This window comes from Podarcis filfolensis (assembly GCF_964270895.1).
Source record: "Podarcis filfolensis genome assembly, chromosome: 7".
Taxonomy (NCBI): domain Eukaryota; kingdom Metazoa; phylum Chordata; class Lepidosauria; order Squamata; family Lacertidae; genus Podarcis; species Podarcis filfolensis.
Window position 1 is genome coordinate 51,716,667 of NC_139603.1, and position 26,783 is coordinate 51,743,449.

At 41.7% G+C, this 26,783-nt stretch overlaps 1 protein-coding gene across 2 annotated transcripts; it reads left to right on the forward strand.

Annotated features, from left to right (window-relative positions):
- Nucleotides 1–16,121: 16,121 nt before the first annotated feature.
- Nucleotides 16,122–21,461, forward strand: PPDPFL (pancreatic progenitor cell differentiation and proliferation factor like). Of its 2 annotated transcripts, none has more exons than XM_083624285.1 (5): nucleotides 16,122–16,693; nucleotides 17,590–17,693; nucleotides 18,375–18,467; nucleotides 18,699–18,798; nucleotides 20,028–21,461. In XM_083624285.1, the coding sequence occupies exons 2-5, from the start codon at nucleotides 17,639–17,641 to the stop codon at nucleotides 20,038–20,040; spliced, it is 261 nt and encodes an 86-aa protein (XP_083480411.1). In that variant the 5' UTR covers nucleotides 16,122–16,693; nucleotides 17,590–17,638; the 3' UTR covers nucleotides 20,041–21,461. The 2 variants fall into 2 exon arrangements, with proteins under 2 accessions (XP_083480411.1, XP_083480412.1); XM_083624286.1 differs by having other exon boundaries at nucleotides 16,561–16,693; nucleotides 17,629–17,693.
- The last annotated feature ends 5,322 nt before the right edge of the window (nucleotides 21,462–26,783 follow it).

Consider the following 26,783-nt stretch of genomic DNA (forward strand, 5'->3'; position numbering starts at 1 on the left):
CTGGCACCTATGTTCTGCTTGCCAATGCAGGTTGGCACCCCCTGGCAGTTTTTGGAGGATCTCATGTGCGGAGTTTGGTTTCTATAAGGGATTTAACCTTCATTCATCAGAAGCCAGTGCCCCACCCCCAGACACACACATACGATGCAGGGGGCCCCGCCCACTTCTCTGCCCACAACGCAGTCACTTTGCTACTAAATAAAATTGTTGTCCTGCCCAAATAACCTCATAGAATCAAGGAAAATGAGTGGGAGAAGAAATGTCTTAACTCGTTACTTCAGGACAAGAAGCAAGGGGGGGGTAAGAGGAAGGAGGAGGCGAAGCATGTCCAGCCTGCTGCTAATGAGCCTGCATGGCCGCCGTAGCCCGCTTTTGCCCACAAAATTGATCTCGGTACAAAGGTGGGGGGCAGAAGAGAAACCACCGTTGCCCACGCCTTGAGGAGGGAGTGAGGGAGCCATGTGACACAAGGACGCAGTGACAGGAGGATGGGGTTTCTGCCTTGAGCTCCACACTCTTGTACCTGGTGGCGTCGATGCTTGACTCTCTTTTGGTGAGAGCAAGTGGCAAGAGGCAGCAAAAGGAGCCTCGTGCACTTTCTGCTCTGAGGCCGCAAGGGAAGACGCACACGCTTCTTTTATTTTTAAAACACATATTTTTCTTTTCTTTTCTTATTTCTTTTATTGTTTTTATTGTTTTATTGTTTTTGTTACCCCCCTCAGTGATGACACCGGGGCAGACCGTACCCACTGCACACCCCTTCCTACGCCACTGTCCCCCATGCTGTTTAACATCTACAGGAAATGGCTGAGTTGGGTTATCTGGAGTTTTGAAGTATCTGCAATATGCTGATAATTCACAAGTCTATTGCTCCTTTACATCTGCAGGTGGGGGAATGGATGTGCTGGACCAGTGTCTTGCATTGGTAATGTATTGGATGAGATTCGAAAAAGTGAAGCTCAATCAAGGTAAGGCTGAGGCACTGTTAGGGGGTGGTTCCCTAGGCAGGATGGGTGGAAGCTTGCTTGATCTTAATGGGTTTACACTCCCATTGAAGGAGTGGGTACGTAGCTTGGGGTTTCTTCTGGATCCTTTGCTGTCATTTGAGGCTCAGGTGGCCTCAGTGGCCCAGAGTGCTTTCCATCAGCTTTGGCTGGAGGCCCAGCTGTTTCCCTATCTGGAAAGGGACAGCCTAACTTCTGCCGTCTATGCCATTCCAATGTTACTGTTGTGCAAAAAAAAATGCACATTTTTCTGTGCCTCTACAAAATGCTGCACAGTATCCAGATCATTATTGGGTTGTGATTCCACAATGCCTAAATATCTCTCTGGTACTAGAGCTGCACACATGCCATATATTTAAAGCACACAACTTCTCCGAAAGAATCCTGGGACTGTAAATTAAAGGTAAAGGGACCCCTGACTGTTAGGTCCAGTCGCAGACGACTCTGCGGTTGCTGCTCTCATCTCGCTTTATTGGCCAAGGGAGCCGGCGTACAGCTTCTGGATCATGTGGCCAGCATGACTAAGCCGCTTCTGGCGAACCAGAGCAGTGCACGGAAACGCCGTTTACCTCATGCTGGTAGCTTCGAGAACACTGTCCAACCATCTCGTCCTCTGTTGTCCCCTTCTCCTTGTGCCCTCAATGTTTCCCAACATCAGGGTCTTTTCCAGGGAGTCTTCTCTTCTCATGAGGTGGCCAAAGTATTGGAGCCTCAGCTTCACGATCTGTCCTTCCAGTGAGCACTCAGGGCTGATTTCCTTCAGAATGGAGAGGTTTGATCTTCTTGCAGTCCATGGGACTCTCAAGAGTCTCCTCCAGTACCATAATTCAAAAGCATCAATTCTTCGGCGATCAGCCTTCTTTATGGTCCAGCTCTCACTTCCATACATAACTACGCGGAAAACCATAGCTTTAACTATACGGACCTTTGTTGGCAAGGTGATGTCTCTACTTTTTAAGATGCTGTTTAGGTTTGTCGTTGCTTTTCTCCCAAGAAGCAGGCGTCTTTTAATTTCGTGGCTGCTGTCCCCATCTGCAGTGATCATGGAGCCCAAGAAAGTAAAATCTCTCACTGCCTCCATTTCTTTCCCTTCTATTTGCCAGGTGGTGATGGGACCAGTGGCCATGATCTTCGTTTTTTTGATGTTGAGCTTCAGACCATATTTTGCGCTCTCCTCTTTCACCCTCATTAAAAGGTTCTTTAATTCCTCCTCACTTCCTGCCAATTACCCCTCACTAATCTTCAATTCTCAACAACCTTAGTGGACTATAGTTCCCACAGTTCTGGGGGAGCGGGTTGCCATGTACTTTAAATGTGCACAGCTGAGGTGGGAAGCACATGCAAAGGCATCTTGGGCCATAGTTGAGAGTTATGACTCAGCTGTGGATGGCCCTTGCTCATGGTCAGACCTAGTGATATCACCTTCTGAAAAGGGTGATAAAAGGAGATAACTGCCACACTTCAGGAGAAAATGGAGGAATGAGAGTTTGTGTTCATGCCAGAACTGTGGAATTGTTGGTTAGCTCAGTTCCACAAAAGCAGCAGGGCTCTGCAGGAACCCCAGATAACTTTTAGCACATGTGCAAATATTTACATACCACTCTCTCACTTGAAACCTGAGAAAGTTTTCATGAAATAGAACTCAAAGCAAAAGAATATCTGCCTGATGTAAACTGCAAATGTGTGAATAAGATAAAAATATTGTGTGTGTGTGTGTGTGTGTGTAATGATGGTGATGCACCTGATGCTGATTAAAGGCTTTCTGAAAGAGACAAGTTTTGAGTCCTTTATTCCTGTGATGGATGCACTTGAAACCAGCTTGATGAAACCAGCAACCATATACATTTTAATCCTGCGACTTCAGAAAAACAGTTGTATAGCAGTATAAAGCTTCAGGCAACAATGTTGATGGAAATAAAGAACATCCATGCTTATATCAAACAAATCACTTGGATAAAAAAACATTTATTACACAAGAAACTGTATCAAGTCATCATGTAAGGGAAGAGGCAATTGACTTTCCCTAATGTAGAAGCAACATTGTGTCACTTTTTAAGTCTCAGAGTGACAAACAGCTCAAGAGAAAGGTGATTTTCATGGCTGAAAAAGATCAAGAATGAACTGTGTTACAAGAAAAGCTGGGGGGCATGTAAACCTCTTTCCGCATAATCGTTCACATGCCGGTGTGCACACACCATTTGAATGGCAATGCCTGGAGGGAGACCAGCTCAATACAGTGGTACCTCGGCTTACAAACTTAATTCGTTCTGGAGGTCCATTCTTAACCTGAAACCATTCTTAACCTGAGGTACCACCTTAGCTAATGGGGCCTCCTGCTGCCGCCGCGCCGCTGGCACATGATTTCTGTTTTCATCCTGAGGTAAAGTTCTTAACCTGAGGTATTACTTCTGGGTTAGTGGAGTTTGTAACCTGAAGTGTTTGTAACTCAAGGTACCACTGCATTTGAAAGCACCTACATCTGGTCTTCATTATTTGGCATCAGTTGAAAGTGTTTAGCAAACTTCAGCAATAAGCTGCCAATTCAGTTGGGGTTGATGCAAATGGATGGTGTTGTATAAAATGGCTGACTAGGCTATTAATCTTTCATAAATATTGTAACATTTCACAAATAGCCAAAAAAATCTCCTTAAAGCACATTATAAGTTCTCATAACATTACAAAAACAATCTATCCCTAAACATAATTTCTATGGTATTGTATTATGTTGAAACAACAGCAGCAGCAGCAGCAGCAGCAGCAACAACAACAACAACAACTGGGCAGGTGAAGAATATACTGCATCCTGATTTGACCCTTACCCCAAAACATTTTTGGCCTTTGCTGGAGGGCAATGAATACACATTATAATTTAGAAGATTCTGGATCAACAAACAAGGACTTGTTCTCTTCCCAGCAGCAGAGGTGTCTGGTATAAATTTAACCTTGTTGCTTCACTTCTCAGAATGCCATAGGGACTTTTTCTCCCCTGAGAGTTGTTTAACTTGGCCCACAGTACTATCACCTTACTCTGATGCTATCCAGGCAGTGCATGGTTGTTGATTGAGTGTTTTTTTTATAATCTGTTAATCAGTAATTCACTTGTTCAGCATGCTAAACAGTGAGTCTAGCAACACCTGGAGAGCCACAGCCTGGTTCCTTGTTCCGGTTTATACAAATTTATGCCTCATCTTTTAGGACAAAGGCATCATCAAGGGGTGGCTTCCAGCAGTACAATTACATAGAAACAAATAATGCAGATTAGAACATATTACACATAAATTCATGTAAGAAGCCCTGGTAGCCTTTTGGTTTTGTTATTTTCTTAAATGAAAAGCATATTTAGGGCTGAGTTATTAGTGGATGTGCAAGGGTACCTGGAAGAATACCACAAAGGGGAAAACAGTTGACAGGAAAGATATACACTGCTCTGGAACCTACCAAGGCTGAAAGGCATTAAAACACACACCCTTTTCTTATTTCCTTGCATCTAGTCACACATCTGTATTGTAATGGTCATTGACTACCAACAATAAAAATCTTTGCTATGCTGTTGAACTGAGATGAAATTCCAATTCCAGAGGGAGAGACTTTGAGACCATTGTTAGATTTTAGTTGATTAATGGATTAACCTATTAACTGCATTTGCTTTAAAATGAATTCTTGGTTTGCAATGAAAACAGAGATTAACCAGCACCCTTGGGGGGGGGGAATAGCAGCTTGGGAGGAGAGGGAATTCTCAGCAGCGGGGGAGGGGGGGAGGCAGTGCAAGAAAAGGGGTAAAACTTGCTGCACATGTGCTATGGCCCTGATATAGCTCGGGGCCCCACCTGGCAGCTTTTCTGTCAACAGGAAATCACCAGTGCTAGGCAATGGCACTGAAAATGTGTGTGTAACTTAATGTGTAATTTGACCCAGAGACATTAAGAAAGGCTGGTGGAACAAGTATAATTAGCATATTGGCCAGCAAACTTTTTCAGCAGGGGGTCAGTCCACTATCCCCCAGACCTTGTGGGGGGCTGGACTATATTTTGAAGGGAAAAAATGAATGAATTCCTATGCCCCACAAATAAGCCAGAGATGCATTTTAAATAAAAGGACACATTCTACTCATGTAAAAACACACTGATTCCCGGACCATCCGTGGGCCAGATTTAGAAGGCGATTGGGCCGGATCCAGCCCCTGAGCCTTAGTTTGCCTACCCATGAATTAGCACAATCCCTTAGGAGCATAGAATGAAAGAACTTTGTGGGAACCACAGGTCAAAAGGAGCTACCATTTCTATTTCGTTCTGGGAGGGAAATGTGAACAACTGAATGAGCTTAAATATATTTAACTCGATATAGGGTTTTGAATTTCCCCCTCAGAAGTCTCCACAAAACTCAGGAGTGGGGGTAGGGAACATTTGGCCCTCCAAATGTTGCTGAACTATAACTTCCATCGGCCCTAGCAGGTATGGCCAATGGTCAGAGATGATGGGAATTGTAGTTCAGCAGCAGCTGAAGGGTCAAAGGTCCATCACACCTGGTGGAAGGTTTGTTCTGAATGCTATTTATAAGGATGGTGTATTTATTATACTTTTACACTGCCCATCCAACTGTATTTTCTACAGAAGATCCTTGTCCCTACTAGTCCAAACAGCAGAGTGAGGACTGGCAAAATGGGAGTGAAAGGCCATAAATAAAGCTCTATCTTTCTCTCTCTCACACACACAGGAACACTGCTTACTTCCCACCAATGCTCTATAAAAGTTATGATTACTAGATATGATCTGTTCAATCAAATTAAACTACACTGACTGCCTCAAGCCATTCATTTGTCATTTCAAAAATCAAATACAGAAAGCATTTCATAATATATAATCAGTCAAAGAAGACAGAACCAGGCATGGATGAATTTTCCAAGAGAATTGAGATAAGAGTCAGGAAATAAAAGCACCATATAGTATCAGATTGCACTGGGACAGGATATTATAGACTCTTAACCTTGTTCACAAATATATAACAATAAACTGTATGCATTGTAGCAAACTCAGGCAAACTACACTATTAAAATGCTACTTTTTTCATTTCAGAGAAGATGGTGGAGTTGAAGAATTACTCCAGTCTGGTATACTGAAATATTGAATAACTCCTAATTAATTATAGATCGGAATCAATGTTCATGGGGCATATAAATTGACCACAGGCAGATTTGCTGTATGCTGATGAAACTATCAATGAGCAAGTTATGCCATTGCACTTAACTTGCACTTAAAACAACTTTGGTATTGAGGCACCATTAATGAGGCCCTTGCGGGGTTTGGCAAGCAGTAGATTTGATGCTGGATGCTGTCATTAGCATTTCCCTCTACAAATGCACATTTGTTCCTCATAACTTCTTCAGTGCCCCATCATCCCATTGTCCAGCCAGTGTGGTGTGGTGCTTAGAGTGTTGGACTAGGACCTGGAAGACCAGGGTTCAAATCCCCACTCAGCAATAAGGCTCGCTGAGTGACATTGGGCCAATTACTGCATTTCAGCCTAATTTGACTTACAGGGTTGTTGTGGGGAATAAATGAGGAGGGAGGAGAACAGTGCATGCCACCTTGAGCTCCTTGGAGGAAAAAGTGGGATAGGTAAAGGTAAAAGGACCCCTGACCATTAGGTCCAGTCGTGGCCGACTCTGGGGTTGCAGCGCTCATCTCACTTTATTGGCCGAGTGAGCCGGCGTACAGCTTCCGGGTCATGTGGCCAACATGACTAAGCCGCTTCTGGAGAACCAGAGCAGCGCACGGAAACACCGTTTACCTTCCTGCCACAGCAGTACCTATTTATCTCCTTGCACTTTGACGTGCTTTCGAACTGCTAGGTTGGCGGGAGCAGGGACCGAGCAATGGGAGCTCACCCTGTTGCGGGGATTCGAACCGCCAACCTTCTAATCGGCGAGCCCTAGGCTCTGTGGTTTAACCCACAGCGCCACCCGCATCCCAAAAGTGGGATAGAAATGCAGTAAATAAATAATAAATGATACTGAGAGAGATATCTTAGAACAGGTGGACATAGAGAATGCAACATATCTAGTATTCCACAAACCGGATACATTATGGCACCAAACAACACAAAATCAACATGAACTTCTAGGCTACACACAGTGGGGTTGTGAAGTCATGTTGGAACACCCCAACCACCAAGTGTGTGCAAAGCATCTTATGTATTTAAGATTGCCAGGCATCCATGAGTGGACGTGAAGTCTATATAGATCCTAGACTCTTAAAAGTCCAATGCCCAAAGGTGTGAGCCATGCTGTCCTTTTCTTCTTCTTTTAAATAGATGTTTGTGTAGCTTCTACACACACAGACACATAGACACACACACACACATCTTTCTGATTATTTCTAACAATATGCAGACCTTGGGAGCATAATCCAGAAATGATGGATCCTGTTTATACAGTCTTCAAGCTTTACTCTAGAGCTAAGCCAGTGATCAACGAACCAAAGAAAAGATGGTTGAAAAGGGATGTTGTGTGAACAGGAGGAAGTTGGCTCACTGGTGGTTCAGTTGGTTAGAGCATGGTGCTGATAATGCCAAGGTTGCAGGTTCTATCCTCATATGAGACAGCTGCATATTCCTGCACTGCAGGGGGTTGGACTAGATGATTCGCAGGGTCCTTTCCAAGTCTAGAATTCTATGATTGTCTTCTTCTAAGTTTTGTTGGAAGAATGAAGGCTTTGAACAACGGAGATAACATGCTGTGGTCACTCAGCTTAATTGGGTCACATCCGCTAAATACATAAGCAGCACTCTGTCATTGGTCACGGAAGTTTAACAAACAAAGTTTAAAACTCATGTGAAATACACAGAATAATATGGAACTGTGGTAATCTATAGCTATTATCTAAGATGGTAATGGGATTCACTTTGTGTCCCCAACGCATCGCTAATGTCTTCTTGACAAATACTGTAACAGGAGAGACATTATTCAATTATTTGTAGGCTTCTTTCATGAACATTAGGCACAATCAGAAATAAGTATCTGTGGGAAATTAGTCTGCTGCACTATGGCCAATTTTCTTCTTCTTATGATGATCATCAGGGCCAATGTATTGGGATTAACGGAGCATACAAAATATGTCTCTGACCTGAAAGGCTAACACAATTAAGACATAACAAATGATAACCCTAGGACAGAGGTGGGGAACCTTTTGCCCTCCAGTTGTTGTTGAACTCCTAGACCCATCAATCCTGACCATCATGACCAATTGTCAGGGATGACAACTGTAGTCCAGCAAAATCTGGTGGGCCAAAGGTTGCCCACACCTGCCTTAGAACTTATACAACACTTTTAATTTTAATGAGAATATATGCAGTATCTAATTAAGATGAGAATAGAAAATTGAAATATTACTCTAACTGGAACTCTAATTCAAAAGGAGGGGTGTAAATTAAAATAACCATGTGAAATTAAGATGTAATGCTTTAAATGAAATCTACAAATACCCAGTGCTTTTAAAATAAGGATGAGTACAGGTATAAGAATTTCAGAATTAACTTTTATTTTTATTGAACCTTCATCACCTTTAGTCTACTTTGTGTGTCCTGCTGCTGTTTATACATTCAGTTCGCTCACAAAACCTACATAGGAGAGGACATGAGTTATAGTTGTTGCACCATTCAAAGAACCACAATGAAAATATGAAGATAGTTACAGTTTCCTCATTCTCTGCAAAGACTACAGATTACTTTTACTGCCTCTGCCTGACACATCTGTCAAAGATTACTTACCAGCACACTGCTGAGATAATAAAATCTTGACTGTTGTTTTGATCAGGATGCCCTTTCATATTGTACACTTGGCTTTGTGTGATCATGAACTTTACTTTTGTGAACTTCTGTATGTTACTGCAGCATTCTCAAGGTCTGATTGATGTTTTCATTACTAAGTGGACAAGTGTAGGCTTTTGCTGGGGGTGTTAAGTACAGGGGCAGACTTTAGTAATATGGTGCCCCCCCCCCAGTGTTTCTTATTTTAACAATAATTTCTTTTGGTACAGTTGCTTTTTTATGGATCTTCTCAGTAGGTACCCATATATTATTATTATTATTATTATTATTATTATTATTATTATTATTATTATTATTATTATTTTGCGCCCCCTCAGCTATGTACCCTGTGCAGGGAAACACCAACACTGCCCTAAATCTGGCACTGTTGGGTGTTTTGCTAAGGCTGTAGCCATGGATCCATGGAGAAAGCTTGTCAACGCTGATTTGGAGATGGTATTCATCAGTATCTCTGAACAATCCCACAGCAGAGAGGTGGACTACAGACACAGGTTCTCTCATCCTACTGTTGTAACAGTCCAGCCAGTATGGCTATCATTTAGAGAAGCAGTTGCACCCTTGTCATATGTGATTATTCCTCAGCAGTACTTACATGTCTTGTTATTATGATGTATATAAAGTAGCCACAGTAAATCCTCTTAAAAGGCATTGCTTTTCATGGGCAATTCAGGGTGCAATCCAAACTCCAGCCCCATGGTGCTGAGTGTGTATCGTTGGAGATCCCCATTCTGTTCATGGAAGTGCTTCAGGTGATGTTTCCACATGCAGAAGCCCATGGAAAGTCATGAAACAGGGTTTTTTCAGGGACAGGAAGGGGCAGAGCTAGTCCAGGATCCCCTGATTCCGAGCCAGCCCTACTGCTGTCACTTGACAGCATCAGGCGTGATACACACCTGATTGCCACACCAGCTGCAGGCTTGGAGTGGGCTTTTGCCTGCGCTCTCATCTTCTGCCCTATCTGGGATGAGCAATGCGTCGGAGGATGTGATGTCGGCTTCACTGCTCCAGCTGGTGCTTGGGCTGGTATTCGGATCGTTCTGCTACCCCAAAGGAGGCCTTGTGATGAAATCTCCACCCCTGCAATTGCCCCTGCCAATGAGTCATCTCCCCCTTTTTTGTACAGCTGGAATTTGAACTATTATCATGCAGTAACAGTATTACAGTGAGTGGCAGAAGGTGGGTGGGTGGAAGGATAGATGGATGGTTTTGTCAGTGTGAGTGACAAAATAACTTGCCGCTGCTTCAGACTGCAGTCTTTTGCTTAGCCAGCACTGTCCCATGTGTTGTTCACCAAGTCTAGCCCTTGCTTCATTCCTTGGACCTTGTCATCAAGACCAGATTAAAATGGTTGGGGGTCATGGTGGAGTTCCTAAAAAGCACCCCCCATCCAATGAAGAACATTTGAAATTATAAAAAGTGTTATCGAATCAAAATGTATTTATTTATTTTACTAGACCTATTTGTATACCACAAAGAGAAAACAGAGGCTACAGTCCTATGCCTGCTTACCTGGGAGTAAGCCCAAATGAACTCAACAGGACTTACTTCTGAGTACTCAGGGGAAAATAGTACACAGCTTTTGCTGAGAGTTACACCTGATGAAATGATGACCAAAAGCAAAGGATGAAACACATCAAAACCAGGAAGGAATGCTATTTCAGATTTAGGAGAGAGAAGGGAGCAAAGTACTGTATTATATTTTTGACCAATTGTCAAGATAATAATGTAATTATTACTGTGCATGCCATCTTTTGCTACAACCTTTTAACATTTTATTTTTATCATCATTCCTGTCCAATTGCACCATTTTAATCTGGTCTTGCTGGTCATCACACAACACACACACACACACAAACATTTATGCCCCGCTGTTCAATACCTCTTCAATACATTATCAGGGTAGCTTGTTATAAAATACTAAAACTGTGATAAAATAGCAAGATCATTGTAATAAGATAAAAAGTACAACTCTAGAAAAGCAACATCAAGCATTCTAGCAGGAGGGACATTCTGCAGAATGTCTGCCCTATCATTCTCTATATAAAATAGTTTTTATCTCCAGGTCAAGAGATGAAAGAAAATGTGCATAGTACTTGCTCCAAAAATGTCTGGAACTTGGAATATTTGGAATAAGGAAGGGTGGATTGAAATATTTTTTTAAAAAAAGTGTTTTGTGCAGCATAAGCATCAAGGTTGGTTCACGCCAGGATTTTCATTACTGGAAGACCAGCATGAAGAGGGGACTTGTTGTGCATCACAGATTTAAAATATAGGCAGATATTTAATAGTTAAGTGTTGAGCAGGCAAGTGATCAGAAATCAGGTGATGAACATGCATGTGTGAAGCAGCCCGTAACCTTTCTATCCTGCAGTTCTAAAATGGACATGAACTTGAGAGGGCTAATTGATTATTCTCATCACTTACAGACAGCATGTTGGTGAGTCCTCAAAGAGCTCTCTCTCTCTCCCCCTCCCTCTCCCTTTCTGTAATTTAAATCTATAGTTGTGAAGCGTGTATTCCACCTGGTGAGACTATGATTTATTATCTTTATTCTCTATTTTGACACATTTCAAATGCTTAAGGCTACTTGTTTGAAAACATTTGAGACATGAAGATTATAAAACACTCCCAGATGAGAGCCGCAAGCTTTGCATATACTGTTCTAGAAATGAACGAAGCAAGACAGTGTTCTGTGGCTGCTTAATCAATCTTGATGAGTATATAATTTGAGCATCAACAGAAGATGTATTTTAATTGACTTGAAAACACACTATGAATTCAAATCTGGCAAATAACAAAGGACCTTAGCCTTAATGAAGCAGTATCATGCAGTAGTCACTGCTGTGCCCGCATAACAAAAAATGTACTCGTATCAGATAACCTTTTCACTTCTTCGTGTATTTATATGAGCATGAACTTTCCTCTCCTTTCTTTGTAAATATTTGTAGAGTTGTGCAAATGCTGTTTTAGAACATGCGATATTTTGCAGAGATTTGGGGAATATAATCTACCATTAAAAATGACCTTTCTAGTCCACTTTGTTGTAGTCATGTTGTAGGCACATGTCATGGGCTCAAAGTTTTGTTTAAGCAGTGGTGTCACCAGGTTTGGATCACTGCTTGCCAACACAAATACTTTAAATTAAAGGGCACCAAGGATTCTAGAGCCAAACACCTCTCAGAAATGCATATACTACCGTGCCCAAACTAAGCAAGCCAGGGTGGGGGGAGAGAGAAGAGAAATGATCTTATTTTGTCCTGCTAGTTTCATGCTTAAAACCTGGCATGGTGTAAGCAGCACATTCATGCCTCCTGATTCTAGTGGCTAAGCCCTACCATTTGTGGTGTCCCTGCATTTGTGGGGTGTGAAAAAAACAGAACTGGATGCCTACATATGTGTGAGAGAGAGACTGCTATCTCTGTGTGAAAGACAGTTTGTACGCTGTGTGCATGTGTGTTTGGTCTGCATGTGAGGCGAGTGTGTGTGCACAGTATGTATGTTGCATGCCTGCTGAGTGTTTTTTTGTGTTGGGCACCTGTGCTGTATATATACCGTCCAACTTTTGGGGACGGTAAAGAGGGAATCTGTGCACTTTTTCTCCTGCCCCGTATCTTCATGCGCTTCATATATGCATACTTGCACACTGACAGCTTATGTGTGGCCCTTGAAAGGCAGTCCTTAGCCCGAAGAAGCTTAGGCACCCCCCGAGGTAAAGTGAGGAAGCTGATTATGGGTGTCATCAAAGAACACAAATTGTTAATTGTTTAATTTATCATTGTGGTATTGTTAGTCAAGCAGTACTTTTGGAATTTTCTACCAGAGGTTCCAAGGCTAGTCTTGGTACTCTGCACCTTGATTATGTGCATGTGCACATGATCACACATGGGGATGTGGGGAGAGCGAACCGTTTACCTCAGGTCACAAACTGTCTTGAGTCAGCTACTTAGGCCTACTCAAATCTCCCCAGTTTCCTCAGGATTTTACTCTACTGAAGGACAGCATATGTTTACTCCATCTCTGAAAACCCTATTGTAGCACAAGAATGTCAGTCAATCTAACAATCCCCAAAGGGGCAAATTCCCTTCTGAGTGAAGAAATATGACTTGACAGGTGGTTAAAACATTGAGCCAAAAGAGTGAGGGAGAGATAAAATTAGTGCAGATTTATGATTAGCTCCCTATAAACACCTCAGTGGACATAATGAAAACACTAGTCATCTAAACGCAGAACGAGCTCCTTTAATATGTTAACATTTTATGTCTGTTACTTTACCCAGCATCCGGACCATTTTTCGGTATATCACGACAAATTAAAAAGCAAAACACGAAGTAAGTGATCCTACTAATTTTAGCACACATTCCACTTCCAGACACTTATCTCTGTCAGCTGTGCTATTTTAACCTGGGGCAAGCCTCCAAGTTTCCCATTCTGGAGTAGCAGTATATAAGTTGCCATTTAAGACTGACAGGAGGTCAGTGTAAAATGCCACTTCAACATACGAGGTAAAGGTTTCATATTAAGTAAAGGGACGTCTGCTACTTGTTTACATTCATGGACAAGTCTACATTTTCATTAGAACTTAGTGCACTTTGAGCAATGCTGTACTGGAGACATGACTAAACCAGCTCTGATGCTCCAGAGAAGGGACGGGATGTGCCGCCCACTGAAGCTGTTGCAAGAGATGGAATAACCTGATATGGCACATCCGTCAGGATGAAACCCCCTTTCCTATTTTATCTCTTAGATAAATTTTAAAAGTGACTGATGAAGTGGGCCCTAGTCCATGAACAATAAACGTATCAGCCCTTAAGGTGCCACAAGACTCTCCACAGTCTTTGCTGCAACTGGCAAACACAGCTACTCCCTCAACCCCTGGTGTAATTCCCTCATTCATGTAAGTCACACAGCTCAGAAAGCTACACTTGAACTCCCTGTGCACATTTAATAAGTGCAGTATAAATGTGAATGAAGTGCAGGGCTGCTAGCAAATGTGGATGTATTTGCAGTACCAAAGTACAGTGGTACCTCGGGTTAAGAACTTAATTCGTTCTGGAGGTCCATTCTTAACCTGAAACTGTTCTTAACCTGAAGCACCACTTTAGCTAATGGGGCCTCCTGCTGCTGCTGCGCCGCTGGAGCACGATTTCTGTTCTCATCCTGAAGCAAAGTTCTTAACCCGAGGTACTATTTCTGGGTTAGCGGAGTCTGTAACCTGAAGCGTATGTAACCTGAAGCACATGTAACCCGAGGTACCACTGTACTCCATATGGAATTGCTGCTTATCCCAGACTCCCCACACCCTTGTTGGATAAACGCAACGTGTCAAGAACTGGAAACAGCACAGCCTGAAATGATATGCATGCCAAACTCCTAAGCTTGGTAATATATCCCTGTAAAAATAAAGTTGGCTGCATTTGTCTATTAGTAAAACTGATAAGGAAATCCAATGATATAGTATTATGCAAGGGTTAGAGTGTCAGACTAGGATTAGGAAGATTCCAGGTACAAATTCTCTTTTAGCCAGGGATCTCATTGATTGAGCTACTGAGCATGACAGTTGCAAGGTTAAAGTGTTGGCTGAAGTGAGGGGGGGCACTTGAGAGAGAATAATGTACGCACCAGGATCTCCTTGCCTCGTATAGGGAAGTTTTTAATGCCCAATGTTTTGTTGCGTTTTTATATTTTACTGAAAGCTGCCTGGAGTGGCTGGAGCAACCCAGTCAGATGGGCTTCATATAAAAAATAACATGATTATTATTGGAGAAATTGCCAACATAAAACTTCAATCAATCAATAAAACATATAGCTCTGAGGCACCCAACATTTAGAATAGTTCGCCAATCTCTACAGTTATGTAAAGAAACAAATAGTATATATGTTTGCTTGTTTGAATGATGTAGGCTTTTTGTCTAATCAATTACATAAGCAACTGGCAGGATGGACCTGGCTAGTTCCTGCACTTCTGTGGTACACTAATGTGGAAATGTAATTTTATTTTTTACATTTATATACAACTTTTTCTTCCAATACACTAGATACTATTGCCTAAACCAGGGATGGTGAGCTTATAGCTTTCCATATGTTGTTGGGCTCCAGCTCCCATCAGTCTCAGCCTGCATGACCACTGATGAGGGATGGCTGGAGCTCAGCAACATCTAGAGGGCTTCATGTTCCTCATGCCTGGTCCAGACAGTCAGTAGTAATGTTCTCTTTTAAAGAGAAACTAGGGTCCTGCCAGTTTCCCTTTAAAGGAGTGAAAGGGGACAACTGGCTTTACGGTGCCAACCATTCTGCAGCACTATTGCCAACATTAAAGGAGAACAGTGTCTGACGGCAGGCGACAGTGTAAAATCAGCTCCATTAGAAAAAGGTTTGGCTCCCATACTTATTATGGTGATGAACAAATGGGAAATTGCCAGCCACTGTTAAGTATATCTTAAGTGTATTAAGTACATAAGAAGAGCCCTGATGGATGAGACCAAAGTGTTGCCTACTCCAAGGAGGACATGAGTGCAATAGCACTCCCTGACTGCTGCTAGAGGCATGCTGCCTTGGATGCTGGAAGTAGAATGTAGCCATCAGGACTAGTAGCCATTGGTAGCTTTATTAGCCACGAACTTTTCTAATGCCCCTTTAACACTATTCACTTGGGTGGCATCACTACATTTGCAGTAGGACATTTCATAATTTTGCTGTTTGAAATAGGGGACCATGAAAGAGAGGACCCTTTTCTGGTGGTGTTTCCACACCTTTGAAACTCCCTCCCAGTTGAGCTATGGCAGGTGGCTGCACTTCAGGCTTTGGGAAGCATTAAAGACTCAGTCATGTCCGTCAACCTTCCTGGTGTTAATTTTTGTTCTGCTTGAAGATGGCTGGAACATTTTTGTGTTATTGTTATGAGTTTACCAATCTGTCCCCCCCCCCGCCCTTAGATTTCTTTTGTTTACTTCATAAAATGTATATACTGCTTGATTGCAGAAAACCTCAAAGCTGTTTACAAAAAAAGAATAAAACAGTAACATTGGCTGCTCCACAGTGACTACTTTGGAAGGTGGTGGATGTTTTTAAACAGAAAATGGAAGGCCGTCTGTCAGGGATGGTTCAGCTGTGATTCCTGCATTGGAGATGACCTTTCTAGTTTCCTTCTAACTCTACATTTCTATGAGTCTATGAAATGCAGCATAAATACACGCCCGGCAACCTCCGAGCAGAGAGATTTACACCTGGACTGTTTGCAAAGGGCAGCGCTGGCAAGCAGCGCTCTAGAAACGCAGTCTTGTTTTTTTTTTGTTTTGTTTTTAAGTGTGTCCTTCCTATTCGATGGCTAAGCTCGCTGCTGCTTAATCCTCTGGAGGAAAGCGACTATTGTGTCCAAGCTTCGTTTGCCACCCGGCAAAACCCTCCGCGGCCCTGAAGCAGCGAGAGGAGCGGCGAAGGCGCTCTCGCCTCAGCCTCCGATGCAAAGGGCGACTGCGAAGCACGCGCTCCTCCCCGGCCAGCCAGAGGCGCAGCACGTGCCCAGGGCGAGCGCCTCATTGTTGTTGTTGTTATTGCTGCTGCTGCTGCTAGGGGATCCGGGGACTTGAGCAGGCCTGGCCCGACCCGGGTTGAAGGAGGACAAGCCGGCACCGCGCCAAGTGAGTTCGGTTGCGCGCGACGGCCCCCGCTCCCCCCACCCCCGCCGCCTGTCGGGTCAAATTTCAGCTCCGTCGCCGAGGGCTTCTCTATATAAAGGGAGGCGTGAGAGGAGGAGGGCAGTGAAAGCGAGCTTGCTTTCTCGGACTGTGGCGAGGTCTGTGTTTCTCTGAAGGGCAAAAAAGAAGCGCGACGTGGCTGCTGATCTCTGCGAAGAAAGAAAGCAACAGGTAATCTAGACTGATCATGTGCATGCCTAGTTTCCCCTTCCTCGCTTGGGATTCCGTGAGTGAATGCCCAAACTTTCTGCAGGAATAAAGTGCCTTCTGGAGTTTGCTTTTCGCAACTCATGATTTGAAGTAATAATGCCCCAAGCGGGTTCGTAGAGATTGCATTTCCTTGACTGGATTTGAGTTTCTATCAGCAGGCAATGCAAGGCATGCCTCTCTGCATTATGGCTTTGAGTTGAAGAATCTAACAGGTGGCAAAGCTTTTGCAGTGCTGGTATATAAATCTTAGTTGGGCTGTTGGAATCTCTAAGCACCTGATCCTAAATAGCACGCGCACATTTATAGTCAGTGGGTTGTTGCCAACCTGAGCAGTAACTCCTTTACATAAGGTGAGCAATTTGATGATGGATCTGCAGATGCACAGAAGACCCAAGCTGGGGCATTTTCGGTTTAAGGTAGGACATGATGTGAACAACTTTTGCCTGAAAGCTGCCAGCTCTAAATCGAAGCCAGGCAATATTAGGCAGGATGAACAAATCATCTGATTTGGCTTTCTGTATGGCCATCTCTTGACTTTAAAATGCTCCCAACAGTTGCAAAAGCATTCATTTGCAAGTTCCTGAGCTCAGTGATAAGGTGCAACATAATCTGAGGGATTTATTTTCATGTAGTGAGCATAAACCTCAGGACTTTGGGCACATGTGGGAAAGATCCACACATTCTTCATCTATAAGAATCTTCCCCATTTCCCTAGGAAACTCAGACCCATAGAGTATAAGGTCTATAATCTTATAGTGCAAGCACGTGATACAGTTCCCAGTACTGTAGAGATCTGATCTCTATGCTGTGGTTTAGCAAATTAACCTACAACTTCCCTATTTTCTTTTGACCTGCAGGTGTCCTTCCATAATTTTTGCCTTTTTGTTACTGGACAGAACCATTGTAATGGCAGCTGTGCCTTCTGCTGGGTGCCTTCTGGCAAAGAACCAGTACTACAGAAGTAAGTTTTCTGCCTTGAAAGGAGGGCTAACATGATCTCAAAATGTTTGTTTCTGCACGGACAGCCACATGTTTAGTGTGCATACTAGTATGGGTTTCATTATTCATGTTTAGGGCTGGCCTTAGATTTAAAAGCACCACAAGCAAGAGGTATATTTGCTTCACCCCTCCTTTTGCTCAGCTCTGGAATATCTTTAATTGTATTTGTAGCCAATTTCTGCATGCATGATTTATTCCTGTTATCTAACCTGTGGCAGGTGCCCCTAACTGGAACATATTGCCCACCAAACTTGATTTCCCCCAGCAGTTTCCTGGACCACCTGCCCTTAAAACTAGCTCTGTTTATATGACTCTTCCTGAGGGAATCCTTTCGTTTCCCCAAGAAACATTTAATATTGAAATAATCTTTTTAATCTCAGTCTTATTTGAATGTATATGCATTTGAATCATACTAACTTGCTGTCATATGATGCAACCTGATTCCTTGTAATTAACGTTTGCTTACAGAAGTGTAAAAAATTAGCCACTGTTTGAAACAATAGGCACGGATATGTGTTTACTAACCATTTTAAGAGTTGTTTCTTTAAAAGTAATCGAAGGTGGCTTGAACCTTAAACACTGGTCTGTATGATACTGATTTGATTTCCCCAAATGTAATGTAGGCTCTCTTTTTCACACACAGCACGACTGAATTCTGACTCTAGTGTTTCTTCAAGCAGTTCATCTTGCTGCTCTGAACCCACAAACTCCTTGGACCAGGAAAAAGCACATCATGGTATTTTGACGCTTACTTAAATTATTAGCTAACATCCAGAAAAGTTTAGCATACTTAATGGGAATCATTTGACCCGCCAGACCCAACTGTGCATTTAATTCTAATATGTTTTCAGATAAGACTACAGTATGCTTTGCCTTTTCTGGTATTGTTGCTTCATTAAAATTAATAGCCTTTTTTGTCCCTTTGGTTTTTATTATTCACCAGCTCCATATGTGTATGCTTTTATAGGGTTACCTGACGTGTTTGAAAGATGCTGGTGGATAAAAAGCTTCTTCCACTGTGAGCCAATGCCTCAGAATGTAGGCAGGAAAACATTGTCAGCCAGCAGGTAAGATCTGCTTCACTTCTGGGGGGACATGATTCATTAGAATTAATATTATTTTGGCTTTAGGGGAATCTCATGTTAATATGACCACTTTTATGTTGAAAGGAGATTTGCAAAGATTGCTATGATGCTGATTTTTGTTTAAACTTAGAATAGCTCCTCTTGAAATGCGTGGGTCTGGTTTATTAAAAATGGCAAGTATAGGCCAATTTATTTTAGTGGAGTGGGAGGTTATTAAATTGCCCACTGGCTGCCAATATGTTCAGTGATCGTTTGTTAGTGAACCAGATCATAGAACAATGACAACTATGTGAAGGTTGCCATACAGGTTTCAGGTGCTTGACATTAAAGTACAGTCAAATATCTGTAGCTCCTTGTTAGGCTTTTCAACCACCCACAAGGTTTCTTTTGGTAACAGCATCCTTAGAGCGCAGTCCCAAACTTAATAGGCCTTACTTCTGAGTACACATTCATAGGATTCTGTTGCAAGTATGCTTGTAATAGACGCCCTAAAATGACATTTATTTCATCCCTGTTACTTTATTTAAAACATATCTAATGTGTTACATCAAATAGCTATGTACACTCCATTGCTGCAGATCAGCTTCTCCCAACTTGGTACCAATGGTCTGGGATCATGGGAGTTGTATTCCAAAACATTGAAAGGGCCTCAAGTCTGTTCCAGAGGAAATGTGCTTCCTCTGTAACTTAATTTTCCAGGACTTTAATTTTATATGGACTTTAATATATATACAAATCTGCAGTCAGCTAATATCCATTTACAAGAACATTTTTTTTTACAAGTCAAAACAATATTACAAATCTATTTTAAAAAGCAATAAGACTGGAATCTTTCATTTGCATTCTCCGGTTTTATGGGAAACAGATTTAAAAAAATGTTTTCTGTAGAGCTTAACTTATTATGTATAGAAACAAAAGCACTTCTTTAGTTGTCCAGAGAAATTATCTTCTCACAGCTGGTGTGCAAACGTAGTTTCTTTTTCTTTACTGTTTTCAGGCGAGGGGATTTAAAGGAGAATTCCCATTTATAATCTGTATTGTCAAGCAGCAAAGCAAAGTTAAAAACTTGGCATTTCCAAGATCATGTAAGATTTGAATCTTAGACTTGAATCTTAGGTTTATCTGCAGTTCTGGTTTCTAGTCAAACTTGTCAATAACTCTTTACAGCAATCTTTGATAAAAGGTCTATTCTTAACTTATTTTTTTGACAGTGCTAACAGCTGACTTGGACTCCTACAATGATGTTGCACCCACAGACTCACTTCTTGAAAGACTTGAGGTCTTCCAGGTGGCTGCATTCAGTTGTGTGAAGAAAACAAACTGCTTGAAACTTCCGTTGCAGGAAAAATGCAGATTTCCAAGGATTTATCCATAGTTTATTCTTAAGGCAGCCACTGAAGTTTCCATGTCTGCTGCAGAGTTTTTGATACTGAACAGGTGTTCTACATTTCGTAATGACTCTTGTATATCATTGGAAGAATGCAAATGCAAAGACTTGTTAGGCTGGAGTGTCTGCTAATTATCCAACCTTTCCTTTGCAAAATTGAAAAGCTCTTGCAGACTGTCTGGGGCAAAATGATTCAAGGTTATTTTGTCTTCAAGCACACTCTGTCTTCTTAGCCTTAAGGGACTTGATCCAGACAGTTGCAATTAGTTCCTACTGGTTTCAGTGGGACTTAAGTAGTTATGACAAATTTGCCCCTTCGACTTCATTAGGACCTAAATTCAGCTAACTTAATCTCAGTCTGTCCCAAGATTTAAATTTAGATTGTTAGCTCACTTCACACTTTGTTCGAAATTTGTTCGAAAATGCCAAATGTAGATGTTAAGTTTTAGAAGAAATCTAGTTAAAGCTTCTTCATTTATGGAATATTTTATCAAATAAATGAATTGTATTTGCCAAACCTAAACATATTGCATGGGAGTAAGTCCTGCTTATTTAATTGGAACTCAGTTCAACACCAGTGTTACTAGAATCTCCTATTCCCACATCAGCTATGTAGAGTCCAATTTACACCACATCTAGATGATATATGCCTTAATGTAAGTAAATAATGTAAGGAGCTGAACCAAAGTACTTGATTTTTCATTGACACTTTGATTGTTCATTGATTCTTTCTGATAGGTCAGATTTCCACTTTCACCAACTCTAAAGAGTATGTATACAGTCTCATCAGATGAAGAGATGGGATTGCTATATGATGCAAATTTAAATATCAATGTCTTCATGCTGCAACATTTTCATTTGGCATCTTTTATTTTTCTCAAACTTTAAAAATGCTGAAATACTTATCTACAGAAATTTCTGTGACACCATGTGCGTGTGCTCACCATGCTTGTTTTGCTCTTACGCTACTTACAATGCCTAGACATGTGATGCTTTTAAAAAGCTAAATCTACTGAGAGAAAATTGATGAGTGTTGGGTAAGTAAATGGCAAAAAGGAGTAAGGCAGAATGTAAAGGAAAAAATGCCTGTTCTAATCTGGACCCACTTTATTAGAGTTTATTCATCTTTGTACATGTAAAAAGATTTTGTATGGTATTGTCAGAGATTTTGTATAGTATTTGTCAGAGCCATGTCTTAATGTACAGAATTAACTGGTTTTTTTTACTAAGTTTTATATTAATAAAGCTTGATAAATATGTATGACTTGTGATCATGAAAACTAGAAGCCATTCATAGTAAATATGCACCTGGAATGTTGGACCAACTTAGGGGAAATCAGAACAACAACAAAAAATGATTAGTAGGTTAAGCAATCTCCCTTGCCCCAACTCTGCTAAAATGCTCCATCCCAAAGATGATTTTCTTAAAAAAGAAAAAAGTCATCGGTCAGGGCTTCTCTACATGCTTTGGATCCTATTGTTTGTCCTTACCTTACAATCTTAATTATGGGTTTGCCATTTTTAAGCTCATTGGCATTTCCAACAATTGATTATTAAATGAGTCAGATCAGGGTTTTGTTTTTGTTCTTTAGCAGTTAACAATCACTGAGAGTATTGGATCATAGGAAGCTCTACCTTACACCAAGTCAGATGGTTGGTCTATCAACCTCAGTATTTTCTGTACTGACCAGCAGTGGCTCTCCAGGTTTTCAGACAGGATTTTCTGCCAGTGCACCGTGAAGATGCTGGGGACTGAACTTTGGCTGCTCTACACTGAGCTATGGTTGTGCTCCTTACATGATACAAAGTACAACCACAATCAAAACATTCTGTTCTACTCACTTATCCACTGGAACATTATAGGTGTCATAAAGATTTAATATGATCTTTATCCAGACCATAAAAAAGCTTGTCACATAAAGGGACAGTTGATGTTCTGATCAATAATGCAGTTGACAGAAAGTAGGGCACCACAAATGTAAAAGAATAAAAGGTTATGGGAAAGTATGTTAAAACAAGGCAGTTCTGTGGCCAAAATCTAATTTATTATAAAGTAATAAACAAACCACTTCTGAATTCATTGCAAGTGCCCAAAGAAATACCAGCAGGGGACTGATGAAAGAAATACTGTATAAATAACTGGACACTGTTGCCCCAGCTCACTTTGCTTGCTAGCTTCACCTACGTATCTGCCAGCTCCCCCCTTCTTTCACACCTGACCAGTCTGTCCTTCCTTTATACTTGAATAAACACCCATTTTTTACATCTCACTGACCATCACCTCCTAGCCTACCCCAAGCCCGTAAGCTAATTGTAGCTGCATTTAACGAGGGAGGGGGAAAACACTTCACAGGGTGGTTTGTGAAGTGCTCCTAATCCTCAGTTAAAACAGCTCACCTGTGCTGCCTGCCACTCTGTCATTATGCTGGAGCTGGTGTGGCTACACACTGCAACGTGACAACAACCTTACATTTTTATGTGTATAGGAAGAAAAGGCTGTGACGTACTGCTGCTGGACAATTTCATATCAATACTGCCTTTTGACCAAGGAATTTAACCGTGTATAGAGGTTGACTAAGTAAAAAGAGTCTGTTGGATCAGTCCAGCCAGCATCCTCTTCTCACTAAACAGCAGACATGTGTCAAGTAGCTTTGCAAAGGAACTATATTATATTAACCATATTAATACCTTTATGATGTTGTTGTTGTTTAGTCATGTCCGACTCTTCGTGACCCCATGGACCAGAGCACACCAGGCACTTCTGTCTTCCACTGCCTCCCGCAGTTTGGTCAAACTCATGTTCGTAGCTTCGAGAACACTGTCCAGCCATCTCGTCCTCTGTCGTCCCCTTCTCCTTGTGCACTCAATCTTTCCTAACATCAGGGTCTTTTCCAGGGAGTCTTCTCTTCTCATGAGGTGGCCAAAGTATTGGAGCCTCAGCTTCAGGATCTGTCCTTCCAGTGAGCACTCAGGGCTGATTTCCTTAAGAATGGATAGGTTTGATCTTTATGTTACCAACACCTTAATGGAGTCTGCATACAGTAATCAAGGCTCAATGGACAAGAGAGCCATGAAACTTGATGAGTAATTTGAGGGAAATCACTATACGTTGGCCTAATCAATCTCACAAGGTGATTGTAAATAAGAAGAAACATCCCTATGTACATCATCCTGGATAAAGGATAGAAAAACCCATTAAAAAAGTCAGTAGCAATTCATTTATTTTACAGATCTATATCCTACCATTTAAAAAAAACAACAACAACCCTTTCTCACGAGGTGGCAATCATTTAGGTTTATCCTTCCTCGAGCTTGCGGGCTGATAAGGGCCACAAATAACATTTTCATTTCAGGCCTATTTGTGATATTGTTGACAAGGTCAAGATATCTTCTTTGGGGAACATGTGAAGTGAAAAATGTTCTGCAACATGGATTTGTAAAGTGCAGCTTTCTGTGTATGTAAATCACTAGGCACAGGCAATCACCAGAACAGCTCAAGTCTATGGATATGCTTGAGCTGCAGTATTTGCACAGCTACAGCTAAAGCATGATTTTCCTAGTGCTAACAAGGCTGGTCCTGCTCACTCCTCCCTCTGCCATGCAAGCCTCCATCCCTTCTGAGCAGTTGTGTTGAAAGTCCACAGTGACACTGCATAGGTTGATGTTATATAGCTCTGGGCTTATGCACTGAGCAGCAGAGGCCAAGCTTTGCTAGGGTTGGGGCAACCACTTTCGGAATACATTTTTAAAAGGTTCAATGAATTGAAGAAATCAAGCTTTAGGTAAAGGTAAAGGGACCCCTGACCATTAGGTCCAGTCGTGACTGACTCTGGGGTTGCGGCGCTCATCTCGCTTTATTGGCTGAGGCGTACAGCTTCAGGGTCATGTGGCCAGCATGACTAAGCCACTTCTGGCGAACCAGAGCAGCATACGGAAATGCCATTTACCTTCCCGCCGGAACGGTACCTATTTATCTACTTGCACTTTGCCATGCTTTCGAACTGCTAGGTGGGCAGGAGAAGGGACGGAGAAATGGGAGCTCAACCCGTCGCGGGGATTCGAACCGCCGAGCTTCTGATCGGCAAGTCCTAGGCTCTGTGGTTTAACCCACAGCGCCACCCATGTCCCAATCAAGCTTTAAAGGTAAAGGTAAAGGTACCCCTGCCTGTACGGGCCAGTCTTGCCAGACTCTAGGGTTGTGCGCTCATCTCACTCTATAGGCTGGGAGCCAGCGCTGTCCGCAGACACTTCTGGGTCACGAGGCCAGCGTGACAAGCTTCTTCTGTTCCCCACATATGCATATCAGTTTGCAATTTTTTTTTAAGTCATCATGATAATTGAGCAGCATTTTAGTGCACATTTATTCTAATATACATATATTTGCAAAGCCATTTCACCTATTACATGGTTTTGTATGGGTTTTTTTTTACTAGAATATTAATTTCTATGACAATTTACTCAAGTACATGTATTTTTTTACTCATTACTTGACTGCACTGAAAAATTCAGAGAAGTGTGAATTTCAAATGATGCTGTGTTTTGGCTGATGTATTGTTCCATAAAGTGTGAATTATGTAGGTTTGCTTTTAAATGCAAGCTGAATTGAATTTCTCCCCCATACCTATTGGCTACTTAAAGTAATCTCTACTCAGTCCAAGTAGCTTCATGAACTGATGTTTTTCTGAGCACCAATGGCTATTACTCTGATTGTTCCTCATGGAACTTATCATTGTGGAAGCAGCCTGAGTGACTACGTCCTCCTTCTAACGTTATTTTGTGTAATACTTACACTACAAGCATGAAGTGTCTGAAGAAGGAATACAGTGGTACCTCAGGTTAAGTACTTAATTTGTTCCGGAGGTCCGTACTTAACCTGAAACTGTTCTTAACCTGAAGCACCACTTTAGCTAATGGGGCCTCCTGCTGCCACCGCGCCGCCAGAGCACGATTTCTGTTCTCATCCTGAAGCAAAGTTCTTAACCTGAAGCACTATTTCTGGGTTAGCGGAGTCTGTAACCTGAAGCGTCTGTAACCTGAGGTACCACTGTATTCACAAAAAGAAATGCAAACGTATCTTCAGTTTAAACTATTAAATGCATTTATTTCATTGTTCTTTTTCCAAAACCCAGGGACATAAATTTTATATATTTTAGATGAGATAAACAGCTGAAACACTTACAAATGCTTGAGCTGTTGTTTCAATGGATTTCCCTAGGTTGTGTTTTTCCCCCTCCTATAATAAAATAATAATGGAGACATTGCTTACTCAATACTATTCATTTGGGAAGTCAAATGCCTACAGCAACCTCACTTCAAAATTTCTTAGGGTAAAAAAGAGTGCGCAGCACAGCATTTTATCATCTCCACCAGGACTAACATTGTTTGGAAAATATTTAAAGGACTGGTATTTCAGAAAATTGCCTGCTCTTGTTTTGTAAATGACATGTCTTATCCACCTAAGTTTTCATGTGTTCCAGCATCTCTCATTTTAGAATGTAATCAGATGAGACTAAACATAATCGAGCTGGCATATAAAAGTGAAGAGCATTTGCCCCTCCCAAATGCCAAATGCATTTACGTTCCAAAGACTCAGTGTAGACGATGCCCAAAACCCAGAATTAGAATGAAACCAATTAACCTTCTTAATATCTTTTCCAAAGTTTTTCCTGGGAACCACTGGAATGATCTCTGTTATTACTTTGCATTCAGAAGGTCCCAGGAACAATCCCTGTCATTTCCAGGTATGGCTGGGAAATATACCCTGACTGAAATTCTGGACAGCCACTGAAAATCAGTGCAGACAACATTAAGTTAGATGGACCAGAAGCCTGATTCAGTATAAGGCAGCTTCTTATGTATCTTTCAATATCTATGCCTGAAATATAATTCTTAATAGTTGCAACAGAGTCATAGGAAGACTTCAACACCCTTGTAAATATAATTGTTCATAAAGCAAGTTATCAGAAAGATATTCTGAAACCTGTAGGCTCACAAAGAATAGCCATAGTCTTACAGCTAGAATGTTTTCAAATGATGGTTTTTGTGAATGATGTCACCCATGGTTTTGCTGATTGTGACTCATTTTGGGACACATTCCACATGGGGACTGTGCCTAAAATCTCAGTTCTGTTTGCTATATGTCCAAATGGCCAAAGAAATCTGCATGGGTGGTACAGCAAAAGTGGTGCTAAGCCAGCCAACACCACATCATATCCCTGCACCCTCCTAGTATTTGAAGAGATACTAGTAGCTATGTCTTCCATAAGGCACCTTTGCGCTTCTCTTTAGCACAATAACTCCCGGGGAAGCTGTTATCTGGATATAGCATAAAAGGTGAGCCCAGCAAGTGACATGTTTGGGTTTTATTTTAAGTGACGTACTGTATGCACCTAACCGTATGTGTAGTCTCTTTCATGATACCATGATGAGTTTATCATTGACCCATTAACCTGAACTCTGTAGTTTCCCACAGGGCATAATGCCACAAAGTGTTAACATGTTTTTAATGGAAAAATAGGCATTTGTAAACTGGTTTACTGTTTTACAGTGGGGCACAGTGGCTGAATTTCTGCACCAAACT